The 23,415-nt window shown below is 38.6% G+C and overlaps 1 protein-coding gene across 3 annotated transcripts in view; it reads right to left on the bottom strand.

The window, feature by feature from the left end:
* LOC109955332 (RNA-binding Raly-like protein) overlaps positions 1–23,415 on the bottom strand; it is a 36,691-nt gene that overhangs the window by 3,342 nt on the left and 9,934 nt on the right. For 2 of the 3 annotated variants that reach the window (XM_020591391.1, XM_020591392.1), the window contains exons 2-5: positions 20,005–20,285; positions 2,544–2,619; positions 1,459–1,506; positions 480–673 (exon numbers count right to left, since the gene is read on the bottom strand). In XM_020591391.1, coding sequence (XP_020447047.1) covers positions 480–673; positions 1,459–1,506; positions 2,544–2,619; positions 20,005–20,285 — 599 coding nt within the window. The remainder of the gene's footprint in view (positions 1–479; positions 674–1,458; positions 1,507–2,543; positions 2,620–20,004; positions 20,286–23,415) is intronic. The other variant, XM_020591393.1, reaches the window with a different exon arrangement.

Below are 23,415 nucleotides of genomic sequence, written 5' to 3'. Positions count from 1 at the left end.
GAAATACAGGTATCAGGAGCTTTAGCCACTAAACGACTATGTTAACATGCTAGTTGATAATTTATCTGTCAACCAAAGCTGGAAAAGCTTTCCTTTCTTATCAGTAGCTTCTCTTTGTCCTAGATCATAATCAATTAAACATCTCTGAGTTTTGGATTGCTGATTGGTCAAAACAAGAATTATGAAGAGGTTGCACTGGGCTCTGAAAAATTTAAAGTGTTATCAGTGAATCGAAAAAAATAATTGGTAGATTCACCAGCATTAGTTGCAGTCCCAAACCTATCTGATCCCCCTCATGCTTTTTAACCTGCTGCTGTAGCAATATTATGTTTTCAGATCTCAGTAAATGCAAAAGCTGCATCTCATAGAAATGATGCTTATAAAAACACCCAAACTTAATAAACCCGAATTTTCCTTTAAACAGAGCAGTAAGCTGTGAATTAGAGGAGCACAAAAAAAAAACAAACAAACAAACATACATTTAGGGCCTGTGATGGAAGAGCCAACGTTGAGCGCTCGGGAAGAGGAAGAGGAGGAGGAGGAAGAGGAAGAGCAGGCTCTGGCTGGAAAGGAGGATTTGGTTCTGCGTGTGGATGGGACAACTAGCCGTGAACGTTTGATGGGGATCACAGCTCGGGCTGGGGGCACGACACGGCCGTGATATTCAAAGAGTCTGAAAAATAAAGTTGCGGCAATCCATCTTAGCAATAATAAAAATGTTACAAAGGTATTAAAATGCTAAAAGCACATTTTAAAAGGCAGAAGCGGTGATTCTTGTTACGAGCTGGTGTCATACAGGCACTAAAAAGTAAAGCATGTCATCAAGATGGCATTTTTTTCAGTAGTCATTTGGGTGGTCCCTAGAAGTTTTTCACACAACAAAAAACATTTACAAAACACCCAATAAACATGCAACTGCAGAAGATGTCTGAATTCTGGTGGTACATACTGAACAATGCCAAATCCATTCAATACTGTTCCCTGTTGCGTACATATCAAATAGCCAAAATAGCAATAATGACTCAAAGCTGAAGCACTCAACACTCAGGGATACTGCAAAGTAGAGGAAGTAAACAAGCCAATGAAAATGTCATAATGAAGATACATTTTCTGTCTTGCTAGCGCAAATGACCAGCCAGGGGACTATCTGACATTCAGTACTCGCCTATGTGGATAAAAGCATCATTAGTAAGCCCAACGGAGAGGAATGAAAACCTCCCCAGTATGACATTCATTATGCTTATGATAATGTAGTTACTCAGATGAAAATGGGCTATTCTGCTCAAAATTCATCTTTATAAAAAACTGACTTGATAAAGGGGAGAAAGGAGAGATTATACCGAGAGGCAAAATATTAGAAAAAAGGGAGTAGAATGATTTGAAAAGAACAAATTAATGCACACCCTGTCTGTGCAGTTATTTACGAGTGAAACCAGATGTTTTCTTTTTTTTACATACCTGCTGTAAAAATCATCTCTGTAGTAGTCATAGTCAAATTCGTAGCCACTGTAAACACAAAAGAGAAATAAACATTTTTTATTTGTATCTGTAGCAAGAAAATAAGCAATCCTTCTTTATGTTAACAGGTCAAACAGCTAGCCCGACCCTGTTATTTCATTGTTCTGGTTCTGTAAAACCACAACACATCATTTTTATATTTTGGTTTTTGCACGAATTTAATCAGATAGACACGTTAACTACTGAGCTTTATAGATGCTGGAAGGCAGATTTTGAAACTGCCAGGCCAGTGGTTTCTCCTGTTTCCAGTCAGCTAAGCTGTAGCTTCAGGTTTATCATGAGACACATGAAACATGAGCTGTATTAATCTAACACTTTGTCTGAAAGCAAATAGGTGTATTTCCCCAAATGTTGAACCTAAAATATAAGGCTACAGCCAGAATCTAGTTAGCTTATCTTAGCACAGAGAGTAGAAATGATGGAAACGGCTAGCCTTGGTAGTCTAGCACATAACCAAGCTAAAAGTTCAATGTGTCATTTTTACACATTTTTGTATGAATTAGACAAACAAGATAATATAATTTATTAATAAGTGACAGTTAAAGGTGCTGGTAGGCAAATTTTGTTAGCTTTGGGCAGATCCAGTCAAATGTTTCCACCTGTTTACAGTGTTTATGCTAAGCTAAGCTAAATGGCTGCTGGTTTTAGCTTCATATTCAGCTCATAAACATGAGTGACACTGGCTGTCTCATGTAACTCAACAAGAAAGTGAATAAGCCTGTTTCCCAAAATGTCAAACTATTCCTTTAAGAGGTCAAATAAAGAGATATTTTGTAGTTTTTAGCTTGTTAAGATGTCAGTCATGTCAGGTTTAGTGCACTAGATTTTCTTTGCTTTCAACAAGATGACACATTGTCAAGAGTGAGTGAATGTGTAATAGCAGCAGACCCAAAGTGGCAGTGACAGCACAGGTAGGAAACTGGCACCCAGCCTGTCAGTGAAGATCATTAGCACATATTTTACAGACAGCGGTTTGTAACTGATCTGACTGATGGAGTAAAATGATACCCATGTTTCACACACACCTGTACAGGGACGAGAGTGGCCTCTTGGAGCCCATCTTAGGCCTGTATGGTTTTGGCTCTCCTGCCATGTTGATGTCTGGAAACAAAAACAAAAAAAATATGTGTCATAATGTGATCACAGTTTATAATATACAGCAAACAATCAGTAAATATATTAATATGACAGACTGAACTGTGGAAACACCACTATTATACCTTTAAGTACTTTATTGAAATACAGTGCTACAAACGTCTAAGCTCTTTAACTTTAAATTGTAACCATATTACGTAAAAAATTCCAATCATGCTACAGTACGACAACTTCAAGCTCAATGGCAGATATACTAATAAAAGTTTAGACAGGAATCACATGTTGTTTGAATGTAAGAAATGCAGACAGCAATTTATGGGAAAACATACCTACTGCTCGTTAAACAGCATATGTTTGCTATTTTATTACAGTTCAAAGTGCCTTCTTGAATGTTTTCTCTCTAAGTAAGTTGTGATGCTGCTGAGTGACATTGTTTTGATATTATTGCAGAGCTAACACTCTTTGATTCAAGCTTCTCACATCTCAGAATTTGCTGCTTTTCTTTGTTTTGTATGATAATCAAAGTAACATCGTTTGGTGTTGGACTGTTTGAGCAATTTGAATATGAACCCTTGGGGACTGGTAACTTTTTATTTTTACTAATTTCTGGAATTTTAATGACAAAATGATTCATTGATTCATAAAAGAACTGTTATATTAACTGATAATTATTAGCTGCATCTACACATTTTTGTATTGTATATATTGTTTGCAGTCCACCACCTGTAATGGTTTGAAATCATTAAAATCTGAGTTTGAGTTTAATTACAATTTAAAAACAGCCTTGAATGTAGCCTAACCATGCTGCATTTTTCAAAGGATTACATAAACCCAAGAAGAACTTGATAATCCTCCAGTTGATGGAAAACCTCAGACTTGCTTCACACTACGAAACCTCCAGTTTCCCAACTTTATGAAATGTGAGACACTGCTAATTAGAGGATTTTCTTTTTTTTCCAAGGGGAAAGACAGCAACATGAGATTAAAGATCATCACTGACAAATATGCTCAAGCGCTAATTCTCCTAAATCACTTCTCAGACAAACACATCAGACAGACTTTATTCTCGCTGTCTTCTAAATTTTACCTCTTGGGTAACTGCACAGAGATGACAGACTTTTTTCCATCTCAGACAAATGGATTTCACCTGAGAAACTGTTCCAGTAGCACATTACATAAGGCTAAGTCTTTATAGCAAAACCAAGCAGATTTAGAGTCGATGCTTTAAGAAGCTGCCCTAAAGCAATGCAATAAAATCATAATGGCAACTACTGTAATATACTTTAATGCACAAAAGCATAACATATAGTGTTTTTCTAGCAATATTCTTAATGTAGAATGTATACAGTCTAAAATCTTTATGCAGCATGGTCATTATCAAACCGTAGCACCGGACCATTTCTACTAAAACAGTTTGAAAAAAATAAATGCAATTATCCAAACAGCACTGAGCAAAATCAACCTTGCGCTATTGGAAGGGTTATAAATTATGCACAGTGACTATTCAATGTGATATCAGAACTTTTTGCGCCGTTATAAAAGGCATGAATACAGTGACATTCATCATGATGCACAAAAGACACCGAGTCTATAAAACACAAAATCATTATAAAAGTCTTCAGTGATTTATACTGTTGAGTCAGTGCAGCCTGTTCTGCCATGACTGGATCTCACTTTGTTATGCATGACTGTTTTATTAACAGAGCTGTAATGAATATAACGAAGTTCAATGTAATCACTGGAGATAGCCAAGTTCAACTATACTGCAACATATTCTGGTTAGATGCTAAACTGCATTTTGTTGCCTTGTACTTGTACATGGGTAATGACAATAAAGTTAAATCTAATCTAATTATACAGTACACTGTCACATAAATTGGGCAAATACTGTACCCTTTGTAATCAGGACAATTTTGTTATATGCACATTAAATAAATACATACACACACACAGAGAGATATATTATACACTTTTTTACAATTAGACACATGTATTTTGAATTATATGCTAGTCTATAGTCAAATTTCACATTTTGTAGACACACTGTAAACTGACTTAAAGAATGTTTACATTACAGTAGAAAATAATTGGGTTATTTGGCTTATTTGGTTAGTTGGGACCTTTATTGCTGAATAAATATAAGCAATAATGAAATCCCCTTCAAATGCATTGGAGGACTTCTGTGACTCATCCACATACACACCATGGCTGTTGTCATGATTGACAGCCCCTTCTACTTGCACAGAGCACTTGTGGTTACACTGGGAGGGCATCACTGTGTCTAGTCGGTCGACTTGTCGTCGCAGCTTGCACTCAGCTCAGTCAGCCCTGAGCGCTGTGCAAGGTCACACATAAAACCACAAATATCAAAGACGCCCTTCCTGCACACACACCTACACAGATGCTCACCAACAAAGCAGGAGAAATCCCTGTCTGATGAATGGAATCACCCTTGACAGCTTCAAAAAGTTGTACAGATAAAGCATCTGCTTTGCATCTACTGCCTTGGGGACCATGCAGTAGCTTATGTCATGACAGGAGCTGAAGTCAAGTTGTTTCACTGTCCTTTTTTTTGGTACAGATAATAAAATCCAGAGCTGCAATGTAATGAGTCTGTGAATTAAAGAATGTAAGATGCCTTAAACTACTGACTACAGCATCTGTTTTTCTTTGTTTTCACATTGTCTCACAAAAACTCCAGCAGCTGCACCCGTGTCTGCATCTTCCGACATTATCTGCTGATTAAAAAGCGCCACTATGTTTGAAGCCCAGACTTTCTGTGGCTCTCTGTTTTTATTCCCCTTCCCCTCCTCCCTGTCTCTAATAGGGTGAGTATGTATCGCTAGCTCTCAGGTGCACGGGGACAGCTCTATCATTATCATTAGGCTTTAGGAAGATGTGAGGAATTGTTCACATTGTATAGCGCGCTCTCCTCCGAGCCCCAGCTCGGATCATTAAAGAGAGAGCAGAGCATTAAAAGCACTCTAAAATAAACACTGCACCCTCACAACGTCTCCAACCCTCCACACTCCTGACAGACACACACAGATTGATTACAGTCATTATACTAATCATATACAAAACAAATGGCACACATGTGTATGTGTGTGCACGCACACTTGTATGTGTTTGTACTCATAAAAAAAAGGTTTTGGCTGGAGACAGAGACTTTGTTGCTAAGCAATAGTCACTTAGGGCTTGATTGATACTGTAAACTGTATGCAGCACTGCATTGAGGGGAATATAAAAAGTTACTTTATGCTGAACACGTTATAAACAAGTTGGCTGCAGCAGAGTAACATCAGGATAAATTCACAGACTACATAAAAAGCCAGACACACATACCATAAAACGACTTGCCATCCTCGTAATTCCAGAGAGGTTATTCTTGCTCAGTGCTGATTAAAATGTTAGCTGCACATAAATGTGTCGCTATGAGACAATGTTGTCAAGGTGTCCTTGAGAAAAGTACACAACACCTAACAACACACTGCCACTAAAAAGTAAAAGTTATTTGCACAGCTCCACAGAGTGACCAGTCTCTGGCTGGCACATAAAGATATATTATATTGTTAACAAATAAACACTGTCCAAATTACAAACAAGTAAGTAGAAATTAAAGTCCTTAATATTTCGGTTGATTTGACAACGTCTCTGCTTTGCAGCAAACAGCAAGTGTTTTAATACCACAGGTGTGAGAGTTGTGTTCAAAAAGACATGATTGTTGGGCACCAGAGGGAGGAACCACACCTCAAGGCCTGCTTAGTCACAAAGGCAGTAGGAGAACAGCAACTTGTGAATCTGTTAACAGTTACCAAGGTGTGAGAGGAGCCAACACAACAGTGATTAATAAAGAATACACAATATCACCACTGACAATTTTTAACAACATTTTTGTAGCATCAACAGCCCCTTATGTGTGTGTGTACACAATGTTAATCCTGCACTGGAGAGACTCCTGCAGTAACATGAAAACTACATATTATCATACTGGCCTGAATACAATATGACTTTTTCTGTTCATATTGAGTCTTTCAGTCAGTCAGCACTAAAAGTGTTTCACTAATCCAGTTTAAACCGCAGGAGTTTCTAAATGCTTGTGTAATGCGTTTGTCCGCCGACACTCTCATAATGACTTTACTGCAGAAACGAACCGGTGGAGAAAATCTATCAAACACCCAAGATCTACAGCTGTCACCGGCGATGAGAAAAATCCCATCAGAGCAAATGATTATGACCGTTCAAGAGCCTGACAGGAGAGAGGGTGAGTCTCTGACTGAGAAATGTTGGGCTTTTCTCATATTACTCTATATCATGTTTCACTTAAAGGATGTAAAAAGCTTCTGTGATGAGGACTCTCTTCTCCTTGGACTAAACCCTGTGACCCTATTCAGGAATATGCACTTTAGATAAGGGATGGATGGAAACAGATCTGCTCCTGCACAAGCTGAAGGTGCATGATCACTAATCCAAATGGTATTTATTATAAATACCATGCACAACACCCAATGAACACAGTGCAATCTTTCTGTTTTTTAAGTTTTGCATGTCCTGTGTGCATCACAGTGTGGTCAAAGTGCCCACTGACTAGCAATGATGATTTGACTCTTGACCACAGACCTGCCTTTTGCTGGGTCAGTGGCACAGTATTATTAACACACCCAAACTTTACCTGAACACACCCCATTTTCATCCGGACACACCTGCCGGCACGAAGCTGACAGACTGCTGCTTTGTAAAAAGGCAACGTGATGCACATGTCATGAAAATGACAATCATGCAGGTGGCAAATTTGGAAAGACAGATGTGCTACCTGCGCCACACGCCATGTGTTTGCTCCAAGATAGGGCGGTGGGGGGGAGGAGGGGGGGGGGGGGGTGGGTTGTCACGGTGTCCACCCTTATCAGTGTACAGAATGAAAGCATCAGTTAAATTAAGATCACATGTTAACTCCTCCAGCAAAGATGTGATGAGTTCACCAAGTTTTATCCATCCACAGCGGATCCTCAGTAATACAATCATCACCACCTCAGGGGCCTCTGACTCAGTTTGGGTTCATTCATATTAATGAAGCTGTACTAACTAACCTGTGAGTGTGTAGTTGTGTTCCTGCATGTGTTTCTGTTTTAGTTAGACACAGACCCCTCAGCTCAGCATGTCCTTGAGCTCTTTGTCTCTGGAGGTGTGAAACAGTTATTAAAGCTAGACTGGGCACCGACAGTGAGTCACAGCGCGCACAGACACACACAAACACTTCAGTTTGAATTGGTCCACTGGGATGTGCTCAGTTTGAAAAGAAAAACGTAGATAAATATCCATATAGTCCTTGTGCTGCTTCTATTTAGACAAGCATAGGTTGTATTATAGCGTATTAGCAACTTCCCTCTTGACTGGGGTTACTCTCATATGTAACAATACTTTTGAAGATACTTTACAAAGAAGCTGGGTGTTTTAACTCTTCCTTGATATATGGCTCTTAGGAAATATTTGATATAAATAGTTGGGAGGTAAGTGGTTGTCCATGTTTAGACTTGTGCTCTCCATGCTGTCAGAACAGATGGAGTAAGTGATGTGGTAAATTAGCTTAAAAAAAAAAAAGAAAATATTTTTTCCTTCCTGAACTAATGCCTAAACATAATCTTTTGGCAGGCAAACCATCACTTCTGGCACAGAACAAACTCCATCTCTGCTGTTGCATGCATCCTGGGAGCAGGCGAGCGGTATTTGATTAAGGGATCATCCAGGCTGCTGTGTGAATACAAATGTGTGACTAAGAGCCATCCTGCATGACAGCAGTCGCAGATGTAATCTACGCTGTGTTCTCGCACCCTGTAAATCTCACAGGGAAGACAAATAATCTGCGATCTTGGCTCAAGGGCACAGAGAGACGACTCTTTTTATTACACCTGAGAGCGTGGTTCCTCAAGCGGAGAAGGTTGAATGACAGGTTGATAAGGCAGACACTGATTGTGTCTGGGAATGTGAATCAAAGTGTGTGTGTGTGTGTGTTTTTATTAGTGACAATGACTTTAGATTGATTTGTAATAGTCAGACTTCAGATAGATCCATCCATTGCACAAAGCTGTCTGGTAAACTAGGACTTTTTCAAACTAAAAAACTGCTAAGTGAAAACCTCTGTCACAAAGCTCAGTTCAATTCACTCTAGAAGAAAACAACCGTCTTCTGAAAGGATTCAACAGTTAGCAAAAAAACCCTGTTAGATGGCATTATCCCGGGTTTTAAACTATATCACATCCACGATAACCGCCGACATTTCACCAGATCTTGCAGTGTGGCTGTTTTGGAACAGTTAAAAACACTTTGATCAAACAGCATGAGTTCTGGTACTGTAGCTTCTTAATGTGGCAGTGCTCAGTATTTCTGCCAAGCTGTCTGTCAGGCTGTCAAGTTTCCTTTGACAGATGAAAATGACTATAGATGAATCCCAATTCCACTAATTGCACCCACGTTGGGGGTGGCTGTGGCTCAGGAGGTAGAGCGGGTCGTTTTCTAACCGGAGGATTAGCGGTTCGATTCCCGGCTTGTCCAGTCAACATGTCGAGGTGTCCTTGAGCAAGACACTGAACCCCCAGTTGCTCCTGGTGATGTCACTGGTGTGTGAATGCGTGAATGCTTGGGAGTGCGAATGGGTGAATGGCCGAATAATGTGAAAGCGCTTTGAGTGTGTTGTAAAGCATAGAAAGGCGCTATACAAGTATAAGACCATTTACGTTTCCCTCGAGCCTTAGTCCTGCCCACATAAGACTCAAGGAAAAGATGCAAGGACAAACTGCGAGGAGAGAGGAACCAAGGAAACACTTTTAACTGCCATGACATCCTATCCTCCGATCCTTCATGTGCAGCGTCCAATCACCATTTGATTTCCGATAAAGGGGACTATCAATCCACAACAGACTTCCACAAATGATGCAATCGTTTATCCTCAGTTATAGCTTCTCCAGGCAGCCTCCTCGCTCCCCAGAGCAGAAATAAGAGCTCAGGGACATCATCCATCATGGCGGACAGGAACAACTTCCGGGTAAAGAGAGGTTCGAGGACTGAGAGATGATAAATAAGTGAGCAGGGATTCACCAGATGTCCTCCCTGCTGTATATCAACAGATTACACCAATGTTAAAACTGGCCTAAATCTCAAATATTATGTGCCTTGTACGCCCACCATTTTGTCAAATCTGTCACCAAGCAAACACCTTTACACCACATCATGCCCTTACTGAAGCATTACCTGAGGTAGACATTTTATTACTGCTCTTCTGTGGCTGCTGATTGGTCATAAATCAGTTTGCCAAACAAACATCCTGCTGCCTGAGGCCAATACAATCTTCTCTGTAACTGTTAACTTATTGTCGAAGTGTTAACTCATGGATTCTCTTTACTTTTATTCTTGTGGGCTGATTTACTGCCCCCTACAAAATATAGGCTACCATCACTTGTTTATTTTATAGGGAGCAGTAAAATGAGATTTCACCAACTTTTGCATCTATAAATTAGGACACACTGAAATGTAGGATTCTTAGCAGGAAGCAAAATTAATGTTTTCTGTCCCATTGTGGAAATGTTTTGAGGGAACTATAAATAAACTGACACTCATATAAACTGGTAGAGGGAACATATAGTAAATAGGGGGTGGCAGCCTGCCTATGTTTCTTGTTACTCATTACTATATTTTACTAAACCTTGGTCTCATTGCTTTTTATGGTATCTCATTATTGTTGATTTTTAATCACTATGATCGCAGTTGTGTTTTCAGTTTTACATTTGCTGCTCAGTATCATCAATACAGTCACCATCTCTGAAACAAGTTAGTGAGCAGACTTTAGTGTTGAGATTATTTTGTCCATCACAACTTTACTTTTTACTTGTCCACACTTCGGCCTCAGAAACTAATATCTTAGATTCAGACACCCCAAAAGATGTTACATTTTGACTTGTACCTTGAATCTGAGTTGCAAATAGTCCTAATTTAAGTAGAGATCAAAAACAATTAGCTGATAAATCAATTATTCATTTGACAGAAGATGAAAAGAATTAACTGAAATGAAGACATCCTCTGTTAGATTCTCGATACAACTGAGAATGGAAATGGCTTAAAGGGTAAATCAGAGATATTTAAGCTAACTTCTGACTACTCTGAAATTAACTGCAGATATCCTTGATGTGAATAATGTCAGTATTATATACTGTATGCTCATACTCATATACACACTGAGGGGAGCAGTCTATCATCCTCCAAGCTTCCAGACATCACTGACATCTATTCAAATTACTCTGTCAACTCTCTCTGAGCTACATGCTCTGATCTAGAGTGCATTTTGTCTCCACTGATTCCAATCAGAAGAAGCACTCTGAGGTTTTAATAGTTTTTGTTATGTTCTGGATTAACTGCTTGAGGACCTGCACTTAGTTAATGAATTCTTTCGCCCTCTTAAGGAAATCAGCTACTTGGCAGCACATAACTTTTGGCAGCTCGTCCCCGAGCTCCTGACTATCTACTGTAATAAAACTACTTTCATTAGTCCAGCTGAGCTATGTTCCATTAAGAAGAATGTGATGTGGGATTGCTAAATCTTTGGGTTGACTGGAGTCAATATATGGCTTTGGGAATACAACTATTACCAGGTAAATGTTCTTATATCTAAAAACACCGTCCTGCAAAACAGAATGTAACATTCTGACGCTGTGCTACCTCCTAACAGTGGTACTATATATATATGCTGATTTTTTGCATTAAATCATCATGAGTATATTTCCATAGCACGTCATGGTGGTGCACTGGTTAGCACAAACACCTGATAGCCTATTAGTGTAGAGTTAGCATGTTCTCCCTGTGCCTGGGTGGGTTTACTCCGGCGTTCTCCCACAGTCCTAAAGACATGCAGCTTAGGTTGACTGGCGACTCTAAATTGCACGTAGGAATGAGTGTGGGTGGTTGTCTGTCTCTAAGCGTCAGCCCCATGACAGACTGGTGTCCAGTTCAGGGTGGACCCCGTCTCTCACCCAATGTCAGCTGGGAATGGCTCCTCCCCCCTGGCAACCCTGATCAGGATAAACGGTCTAGCTAATGGATGGATATCGCTATAGCCTAAGGGAAATACTGTATAATTTAATCTTTTATCTCTTCTGAGTTGTTAATACACTTTTCCTCCGTTTCCATTTTGGCATCTTTTTTATGATGCAACTTTGTGGCTCTTAAGTGCAACACTGAAACATTTTAACTGGAACCAGTCCATCACTTCCACCTGGCCACACACTTGTTAATCTGTGCAAGGAGCTGAAACACAAGCTGACACTTGCCACCTGTTTTGAAAATACTGCTGTGAAACTTGACTTCCTCATGCATGAGCTGACTGAGGAAACATTGAGCTGCATAAGGTAGGTAGGTGGGTACTTTATTGATCCCTCAATGGGGAAATTTCAATAAGATGTAAGGACTTACAACTGGAAGGCTCCACATCATTACACATCACAGGCCACACACAGTCATTTGTTTAGACCTGAAATGACTCACTGATTACTCATTAGGTGATAACCAGAAAATTTACTATTTAGATATCCAATGAATTTTTCATCACAAGCCAAAAAAACCTGGGAATCACCAGTTTAAATAATGTCTCACATTCTATGACTTCTCACTTGTGAGGATCTGTTGGATTTTTTTTTAATAATTTACGGATAATAAACTAAATATCTATGAATTCTGGACACTCGGTTGGACAAAAAAAAAGCTCATTTTAAAGCTGTCATTTTGGGCTTCATCAATATTTTTCACCATATTCTCATTCTATAATTCAAACTATTAATCAGTTAAATAATTAGACAGACAGATGTGCCTCTCCTACTGTAACAAGCCAAAATTATAATTAAAATAATTGCAGATAAAATCTTATGCATTTAAATAAAGATGTGAAATGAGTCAGTACAAATAGATGGTAATATAAGAGATTCATGAATTTAATAAATTATTATTTTACCCACAGATGCCAACCACACAGAAACCTCTCCACCAGCACTCTGCTGCAGGTGCACACATGGTGCACACATGGTGCACACACACACAGCACACCTGCAGCTGCCATGTGCAACCAACCACTGAACAGCTCCACTAAAGGCAATCAGGAGAAAAATAAAGGACCTGGCTCACCTCTGCAGTACTTACTGAAAAGTGCACTTTTCCACACACCACCACCACCACCACACACTAATTTCTGAACTGCAGCCATCTAGATTAAAATTAATGCTATGCCCTTTAGGCAGCACTCTCCTGCCTGTGATCAAGTCACTGAGAAAAATGAGTCTTTCATACAATTCCTGTGAAAAGCAAAAAAAAAAAAAAAAAAGAAAAATGAAAATGGATGACTTGTCTGAAATCATGTTATTCTCTTTGCTATGTAGGGCTGCAGATGATGCTTGTTTTCATTATCAAACAGCCTACTGATTATTTGCTTCATTAATCGATTAATCATTTGTTCTAGATTGTCAGAAAAATGTGAAGTGTCACCATTATAATTTACCAAAGGTGAATGAGATGTATTCAAAAGCCCACAGACATTAAGTATGCAGTCATTTAATATGAAATGGTAATAGTTTAAAAACTATTAAAACAATCGATTCATTTTCTGTCACAAATTGATTACGTGCAATAATTTGCATACTTACCCACAATCAATGTGACGCATAATAAAAACTATAATGCAGTAGTTTACACGATAAAATAAAATAAAGACAACTTTTCTTTCCATTTAAATGGAAATGCTGAGACCAGTGGACAGACTTGACAGAAAACCAGCAGCACTGCAAAGAAGCCTGCGGATATGCGCATTAACAACTATCACAAGTTTCTCAGGAAGCTGTAAACTCACAGCACGATGCACAAAAATGCACCATTTGTGTTAAAGCTATCCAAATAAAGGTTCAAGTGATTCTGACTTCACAGGCCAGCCGAATTCATTCATTTTGAATCGTTTTCACAGGGTTTCTGTCGTCCTACGCTACAGTATGAAGCAAAATGTCAGAATTGGCCACTTTAACTTCAGCAGTATTCACCCCTGTGCCTTCTGTGACTGAGCCCGCACATACTCACATCTCTGGTTGCGACGCCTGCCTTTGTACATGGTCATGATGAACGGGAAAAGCCCGGTGATGTTCTGTTGTGGCCGAGCCGACTTTGCCTCCTTTTCTTTCTGCCTACCTCTCTTTCTCTTTCTCTTTGTCTCTCTGTCTCCCAAAAACAGACAGACTGCCGCTGCACTTCTAGCTCCAGACTCTCAGCCGAGCCGCCTCAGAACATACCATTTGTCAAACTATTCCAGGGGGAGCTCCCGACCAGGATACTCCACTCAGCTCCAAGAGCGGGGGAACAATTTCCGACAAAAGCCCCCTCGTTACCTCTGCGCTTTGCAAATATAATCTTTATAAATAGCAGACAGAAACTTTACTTCCAAAAAGCCAGGCCCTAAATGCAAAAGCAACTTTAAAGTGTAGCAAGAGGAGTACAAAACTTAAAATTTGTTAAAGGAAGCCAGTTCCTTTGTACACAGCCGTAGCCAGGATTTTTAGCGTCCAGGTGCCCCCAGTGCAGGCATGACCGACCTCATCAGGTACTAAAAAGAAGGTCTCCAAAGTGTTTTAATTATTTTTTCTGTCACATACTGTATTAATTAAGCTTTTTTGCTGTCTGTACTTTCCTTGCAGGCTAGTAAATTTTTAGTAACTTATTATATAGACAAAAAATATTCTGGTTTAAGAACAACAAGTCCAAGGCTGTATAACACCCATAATGAGTGTAGGGTGGTAACTATCTATTAATCTACAGAGTATTTTCTAAATTTAATTTTGCTTTATAAACTTTCCGCAAATATGAGAAAAGTCCTATCACAAGAAGTGTCTTGCTTAACTGACCAAGATTAAACCCAAAGATATAAATGTAAGCATAAACTTTCATTTACTATCATACAGTAGAAGAAAAGACAGTTCACTGTTTATCAAATTGTTGCAGATTAATTTTCAGTCAATGAACTAGTCACATAACTGACTAATCGTTTCAGCTTTATCAAGTGGACATTTTAAAATTGTGAAATCTAAACAGACACACTGTATTTTACATGCACACAGTCTGTTTTGTCTGTTACTTGTATGCTGTTTTTATCCTGAAACTCTTAAATCCATTAATTTATCCAGTTGTTTGCACTGACCTTTCTTGTACTGACCCTGTTACATTCATGATAAATGCATTTCATTTCTTTATATATTCTGACACTTCTCTCAGTTCAAGCAGAGTTTACTGGCAATGCGATCACAAAACTCACATCACATAAACACAGTGAAGTGAATCACTTAATACATAAAAAAGGGATTTATGGTATACTTATTTTATGGAATAAAATAAGTACTTGCTGATGACACAGCTAAAATGAGAAATGCTCAGAATCAAACAAGAAAGAAGGTGTTTTAAAGTCCCACAATAAAGTACATCTTGCTTTATGAGTCTCCCTGACTCATAAAGTGAATCAGTCTTGTTTGATATTCAGGATTTGTCTTACAATATATTGTACATCCTATTTTTTCTTCCCCTTAGACCATCCTGTTTGTTGTCGCTAGTCAAACAGTATGCTTTCATCCACTGGAAGGGGAATTCAGCTTCCTGCTGCTACTGTCTCCCAGTTATCTCTGTCTTTACTAAGTGGACAGGCTGCGGACTTAAGGGGCAGACCGAAAAGGCCGAGCATCCGGAGGGAAAGCTGCCTCCTGATTCAGCAGCTGTGGCAGTTTTTGGGCTCTATTATAAATGAAGGCTTGTAATTGTAATATTTAACTTCTCCGACATGAGGTCTGCAGCTGTCTCGCACACAGTCTGACATCTTAATTGCACCTAAGCATTTTTGATCTTTGTAAGGAACGATGAAAAACTAAAAGCATGAGGAAAGATATTGACAGTGTGTTAAGGATTTATGGCTTCAAGTTCCAGTCACAGAAATTAAATGTCATTGTTCTCAACTGCTGCCTTACGTTGGCAGCTTTGGAGAGATGCAAAAAAAACATCTCTAATTGTTTGATGTGAGAAGTGAAAAAGTGCAACACAACAATTAAAACAATCCCTATGTGCTTGTGCCTTTAGTATTCATTTCTCCCCATGTGTCATAAGTGTATAAGTTGTTTAAAACTGCTATAGAAAACACAAAGTAAATCACTTAAAATGTTATTATTTATGGCATAAAAACAGAAAAATGGGGTTGAATATCCTGTTCTGCCATCCCAGGACATGTCTGAAGATGCAAATAAATCATACATCCTGAGGGTCGGCATAAGATGTCCCAGTTTTGGTGTCCTCGCCCTCACTGCTAGTCTCTCAGCGCCATCTAGTGTTCAAGGATGTGGAAAATTCATGAATATATGAGCAAAGAGACCAAAAACTGCGTGGCAGAGGAAGTTTCAGTTTATACTGTAAGGTTTTAGACTAAAACATACAGTTGAATGTATAATACTCAAATTAACAAAAGTGGTGATATTTTATAGTCTTATTTTTGTTTTGATTTGATGTCCCTGTTGTTACATACAGTGTATTGTAACTTCCTGTTTTAGTCTTACCCTGTTCTCTTATTTTAATCCTGTGAAGAATGTTGTTAACTAACTCTGTTGAACAGATTTCAGATTATTTTTAAATTAGGGTTTTGACCACTACACCTGGAAACAAATGGTTAACTACTATACACAAAAACAACAAAAACTGTCATAAACTCAGAAAAGAAGTGTCTACACATTTTTATAAGAATTTACTAGAGAATACAGCGGCTTTATGCATCTAATATGAATCATGACCTTGAAATACCTTGGATTTAATATGGTATCCTGCAGTATGTTGTTCTACCACGGAGAGGCGCTCAAAGATCAAACCAGACAGTAGTCATACGTGAAAGCTGCTGCTGCCCAGTATTAAAGATGATGGGAGAGTAGATATGATCAAACCAAGCACTGATTACAAAAAAATGGGCCTTAAAATGTCAACACATCTAATGCACAGATTTTATCCACCAAAGAGGAAAGTCAAGGGGGAAACGCTGAGTTGGGAAAACAGGAATGAAACCCTTGTGCATGCTTCATCACCAGCAGACGTCTTCATCAGGATCTGCTGTCTCAGACCAAACAACAGCGTGACTGAACAGCACATTTTTTGCATTAAGTAGTTAAAGTCACTGTGTGTCATTCAGTTATGTCCGAACAAATTACACCGAATAAAGCAATTGCTGCAGCCTCAGTATCTTGTGGCTATTAAATCTACCCAAGCATGAGACAGTGATTTTAGCTGGTTCCTGTGTACTGAGGACATTACAGGTTTGAATCTGACCTCATGACCTTCTTGTCACATCATACCGTTACCCAACTGTCCCTCATGTTGCTCTTTACTATGAGTAATTTAATAAAAAAGCAATGCAGTCCAGGAAATATTAAGAATTCATATCTTGTGCAGACTACTCCCACCTCTGGCAATATAGTTCCAGAGCCTAATTAAATATAAGGTTCATGTTTAAAAGATAAGGTCTTAAGCGTTAAATTTCACAGGGAAAGCAGAATAAAGGCAGAAAAGACGCTCTCCAAAGCAGAGGGAGGCATTACTGAAGGCTCCCAAAGAAAACTTCTGACACTTATGGTGGTTGGTAATATAATATTGGTAATATATGAAATGTATTGTGTGTGCATGTGTATGTCCACAGACAGTCAGTATTTACAGTGATATTAGGAAGAGCCACACTACTGTATGCAAAGCAATATGCTGCTTTGGCTGCTCTGTATGATTTTTGTGCTCACCGCTTTTGCTCAGGAGATGCATGTTTACCTGAGATCGTCTGAGCTAGACACGCTCATTATAATTTCTCTTCTATTGGGAAACACAACCATGTAGCTATTGAGTCTCAGAAAACACAATAAGTGTACAAAACAATAACATATAACAAGCGTATTTAAGTGGAAGCAATGATGTAGCCAGGACAAAATACAGGACATACATCATGAAATCATTCTTGTTAGCAATTTGGTCCCATGAATGAGCAGCCTTAACATCATATAGCTTTTATCAGCGGCCCAGTTCTTCACTTTATTTACACTGGGGCCAGGACCTTGAATGCACTTTGTACAAAATCAAAGTACAATTGCCAGGGCGACAAACTACCTTATGATAATTAAAGGAATAGGTCTGTATTTTGGCAAATATGAAGTCTGAGATGAGAAGATCGGCATCACTGTCATTTTCTGCACGTTGAATGCGGAGCTAGAGCCAGCACCCATTTAGTTTAGCTTAGCATAGCACCTGCAAGAAGTGGTAAACAGCTAGCACAGCACTCTCCAAAGTGTCTTATCTGTACACATTAAGCTCACTAATTAGGGCACATCTTGTTTATTATGAACACAAACATTTTGTCAGTTATGTGCTGCAGCTACCTGAACACACTTTAAGAAAGATATTTCCAATTTTCATGCTAAGCAAATCTAAGAACATTTTAGCACTAGCTTCATATTTACTGTAGTGTACAGATGTGTGAAAACTGCAAATAGCCAGTTTCCCAAAATGTCAAAGTAACTTTAAAGAATAGTACCAATTTATTACAGCGTGGGTCTTATTTTTAAAGTTCTGGCCATTGTAACCATTGCTTATCATAAAATCAAACTCACTGTATCTGGAAACAAATCTGACAGACCAAAAGACACTCCAACAGGCTGTAAACAAAGATCCCCTACTACTGCCTCATTATGAGAAATATAAAAAAGACCATTATTTGCCATTATTAGTGGAAATGCTACACCAGAAGGACAAAAAAAAATCTCTATGAGCTTGTGCTTTTGAGTTGTATTCAGTGAAGTTGTTCATTTTGGCTCATTGTGAGGCAGATTTGGGTCCTCAGCACATTTAAAATGTGAATAATAATCACTCATCAAAATGAGTTAAACCAGGGAGTCGGTTTCTAAACTGAGATGCACATTTATGCACATTTACAGCTGCCAGTTTAATTAAAAGTTAAAGTAATAATTTTACTGCTAGCTTTAATTTCTTATCCCAAATACGTTTGGCTTATGTGGGGATTTCTTAACCATCTGGATGCTCATAATTTTTGCCCCATAGGGAGTATTTTTACCATGGCTGCCAGGCTCTCAGGTCAATCTTATTATCACCAATAAAAATCATGGTCGAAACTACCAAAATATCCCCTGTTGGCCCAGGCCACTGACTTGAATGAGTCCAGCTTCACTAAAGGTACTGAGTATCAGTCAAGGTGTTCTACAATAATGCAATAATAGTTCTTGAGTAACGTACTTATACAGAATATCACTGTGAACACAGCTCACCCTTGCAGTTTTACCACATCCATATGTCATTTCACAGCCAAAAGTGCATGAAACTGGGCAAAACGCAGAGTGGAATAATAGATGTGACCCTGCAGTGCGCTTATTCATATTTAATGAGAGAGCAAGGCTTGGTGAGGACTTTTATTTTCCATGGAGGCGGCTGTGAACTAATCAATAAGTAATATAAGGAAGATTTACAGGGATCCATTGAACACCCATGAGGACTGAGCGCTGACTGTTTCCTCTTTGTTAGCATCTGTCTGTTGTCCCACTTTCTCCATGTCTTCTTAGTCTTATCTTTATTCTCAAGCTCGCCTCATGTTCTCGCTGCAGCCCTGCGGTATTTAATTCTTAAAAATGGATTCTGTATCTTAGTATCATCACACAGTCTTCAACTCCACAATTGAGAATTATTCTAAAAGTTTTTACTGATCAAATTTAAGATTGCCAACAAGAAATGTTACAGAACATCTGACCATAAACAGCAGGAACCAGATGGTACAGGTACCTTGAGGTCTTCAGGCAATATTGATTAAAAATAAGAGTTTGTCATTTATAGATATTTAGCTGCAAGGGTTTAAAATAACATGTCTGAAGGTCTCAGACAAACCCAATTTTATTATATTTCTAGTCAAAGCTAATTTTATAGAGACTTGTTTTTATGAAATGATCTTTTATTACTGGTATTGATCGCTCTTTTATGACTCTTGTTTTGCTTTTATACAGTATGTATTTCTTGTTTTTTTTATTTGTTTTGTTTTGTTCTGCATATTTTTGTAGTTGTTTTGCTGTCCTTAGGGTCGTTTTTTTGTATGTCTTCTAAGTGGTTTTAGCTTTGTAGTTCTTTTGCATCTATTTTTTCTCATTTTGTGGCTTTATGTAGTAATTTGATAGACTTTCCAACAGAAAGATTACCAGACTCTTCACCGTTCTTTTATCTAGGGGCCCCCCGACCCCCTGTGCCTGGTTGGCCTAATAGTAATCCATTAATGCCAATGCATGACTTAGAATATGATGGACATTTGATCAGCGTTACCTAGTGACTGTCCGGCGATGACCCTGGCATTCTCACCGGCTACGGCTGCCCTGGCGTTCCTCTCGCTGGCGTACTGAACGAAGGCATAGCCTTTGTGCACTGAGCAGCCCACAATCTTCCCATACTTGGCAAAGATGGCCTCAATGTCGGCCTTGTTTACCACGGCCGTATTGAGGTTGCCAATGAAGACGCGGGAGTTGAGAGAGCGCGGGTCATTCTTGTTAGTCACGTTGCTGGTCTGAGTCTTCCCAGTCATCCTAGTAGTCCTGCAGCACTGCCTGCTGGGAGACACAGTTGCACACTGCTCAGAAAACCAAGAAGGTTAGACTGTGGAGGTCATACATAAAAAACCAAAGAGTGCACACTCGCCTGAGATGAAGATATTCTGTATGCTGTAATATCTGCAGGGTTTTATATGGGCTTATAAAATTCCATCTCTGTTTTTATAAATTCCAATACATGGTCAAAATAATGAAAAATATTAAGATTTTCTTTCATTTATGGCATCATTTTTTTCATACTATAAACAAAGCATTGAAAAGCTTAAGTGAATTATTTAGAACTGTGCCTATCTTTTTTTTAAATTACAAAGTAATCTGCCAGTGATTTTCCTGATTAAGCAATTGATTATTTGGTCCATATAACAGTGAAGTGTCCAACACAATTTCCCAAAGCCAAATCAAATATTTTAAAATTCTAACTATGCCAACATGCCTTTCCAGCTGTCTAAAACCCAAAGAAATTCAGTCCACTATGATATAAAACAAACAAACAAAAGAAATAAAAATCCATATATTGGAGAAGCTGACACCAGAATAAGCATAATCAATCAATAATCAATTTTTTTTATTAACTGGCATTCACACCTCTACTTGAAATAAGTAAGGTTACTATCCACAGAGGATAAAGAATGAAACATTCACACCTGAAAAGCCAAAACCACAAAATGTTTTTGCAATTTTGCTTAAAAATGAAAAAACATTTACTTAATAACTATCTCAACAAATTAGCAAATGGTTTCTGAACTAGAAACATTACACGACTTGCAGTTATAGTTATCTAGCTGTGCCTGTACTCTATATTCTGAGCCCATGTCTACCTTTACTGAGGCCAAGGGAACGTGAAGGCTGAAACAGATTGCTGTCTGCAGGAGATGAGACATGGCAGCAGTGATTCAGACGTGTGAATCTGACAAATCTCACTATATATGAACTGTGGTCCTACGTTTGAAAATAGCACATCACACTGAAGTATCCTCACTCACTGTACATGTTGGTCAAGCATCTTCCCAGCTGCTTGATCAGTAAGTTTAGTTACATTCTCATTTCTTCTAATTTCATAACAACATATGTCTGAATAGTTGGGCAGAGCATGGTGGAGCACAGCAGATCGTAGTAGAGCATGGTGGAGCAGCAGGGCTACTTTTACAGTGTTGCACTGGCACTTTTACTTAAGTAAAAGAAATGAATACATCTTCCACCACAGATCATTCATGCATTAGTGCCAGCTTTTTTACTTTCAAACAGAAACCAGGTCAAAAGAGAGACAGATGGATTCAAGTGGACACTTCCAGTCTACTAGCCTGCAGGCCTAAGGCCAACAAATCATCTCAAATGAGCCCTGAAGCAATCTCTCTGTAAACATCACAAGTCCTTCATGAGCTTTTTACACCCTGTGGAGTCTGCTCTGTTTGTTCCCAGAATGCTACAGTTTTCTGGGGGATCAGAAAGTGTAAGCACAGAAATACAGAGAAATTTGGCACATCCACTCAGTGATGAAAGAAGAAAACTCTCAGGTTGTTTCCTCTTTTGTGTATCCATGCAGTCTTTTTTAACCCAGATTCCACAAACTGTAAACAGCTCCAAATTCATCTATTTTGTTAATGAATTAAGTCAAGGAAACAACATGCATTAGACCCAGGTTCTGAATGATGAGTATTTGCTGCTTTATGTTTGTAGCTTTGTAACTCATTTAAATGATTTGTTGCAATTTTATATGAAGTACTTTGAACTTGAGCTCATGTATGAAAGGTGCTATACAAACAGGTGTATAATAATTCGTATTTAAAGTGTTGGACTGTTTGGATCACCTTCGACCTTTTTTTAAATTGACTTTTATAGCAGTTTACATTTTCTCCCCGCATCCTCACAGGTTTTCCCTAGGCATTCTAGATTAGCACTGCAGGTAATAATTATTTTCATTATCAGTTCATCTATTGATTATTTTCTCAATCGCTCCATTTACTGTTTTATCTACAAAATGTCAGGAAGCAAATCCTCAAGTTTGCCTGACTTGTCACTGTAAATATTGAACGCACCAAGAAACACCTGATAGACAAACTAAGTGAACATAAAAATGCCTTCAGAATTACAAATCTAGATTCTTCAATGGCACGACATTTTGCTGACCATCATGTATGCAATGACAAGTCTTTTGAGGGTAAAAGAAATTGAAGTTGCTAAATAGAAGCAGTAAAAAAATGCTGCAAAGGGAAACATAATAATAATGATACCTGTAGAATAGTATCTTTAGGATGTTTGGAGTTTGCCTAGAAACAAGTGAATAAAATAATAAGTTAGTTGCCAATAAATTTGCTGTTTGTGCTTATTTGTTTAACTGACAAATCATTTCTTTTCTATTTGAGTTTCCTCCTTTCATTCAGACAAGCAGCTTGGGTGAACAGGAGACTCTGCTCATGAATGTATCTACTGTGGTCTGTGAATGTTTTATGGCTCCAGCTCAAACCTACAGATCCCCGAATAGAAATGAGCAAGTACAAAAACAAACAGTACGATGTAATAATATCTAATGGTATTTTCTAAAAATACATTGGAAATGGAGGGGCAGGCAAGGCAGTAGCTGTCCTCTTGAGCACACTTAATTTCCCCCATCCTGCCTTTTTTTTTTTACCTCCATACTTTGCCTCCACCCACACATAATCCATTCTAAATCTCCTCTGCTGTATTTTTTTTTAAATCTCCTTTTACATGCCACAAAATGGAAGATAATTTCACACTGCTATGAGTCCCATAATGTTTCAGCACTGTCACTGAGGTTTCAGGGGTTGATAATTTAATTATCAACAGAGCAAGGGACTAAAAATCCCACCAGTCAATCCAATAAAATCATTTAGTCTGTCTCTCTACCGTTGAGCAGCCTCACAGCACTGGCACCTAACTCAACCTGCTAAGTGAGTGATGGATGTGAAGTGCACTGAATGGCCTCTTTAAGGCAAATGGACAAAGGTGAGGCCATTAGATGGTTGATTAAGCATGCAAGAGCACATTATTAAACAGATTTAACCTAAGAAAATGTGACTTTCCCTCATTTAAACCCAGGCTGAGTTGAGATACAGTGCTAAAAGCATTGGCCTTCGCTCATTAAATACAAGTAGAAATGTTTGAAAGAGCA

Source organism: Monopterus albus, unplaced genomic scaffold (genome assembly GCF_001952655.1).
Source record: "Monopterus albus unplaced genomic scaffold, M_albus_1.0 scaffold14.1, whole genome shotgun sequence".
Classification (NCBI taxonomy): Eukaryota; Metazoa; Chordata; class Actinopteri; order Synbranchiformes; family Synbranchidae; genus Monopterus; species Monopterus albus.
Note: the sequence above shows the minus strand (reverse complement) of the source record. Positions and strands in the feature narration are given on the sequence as shown.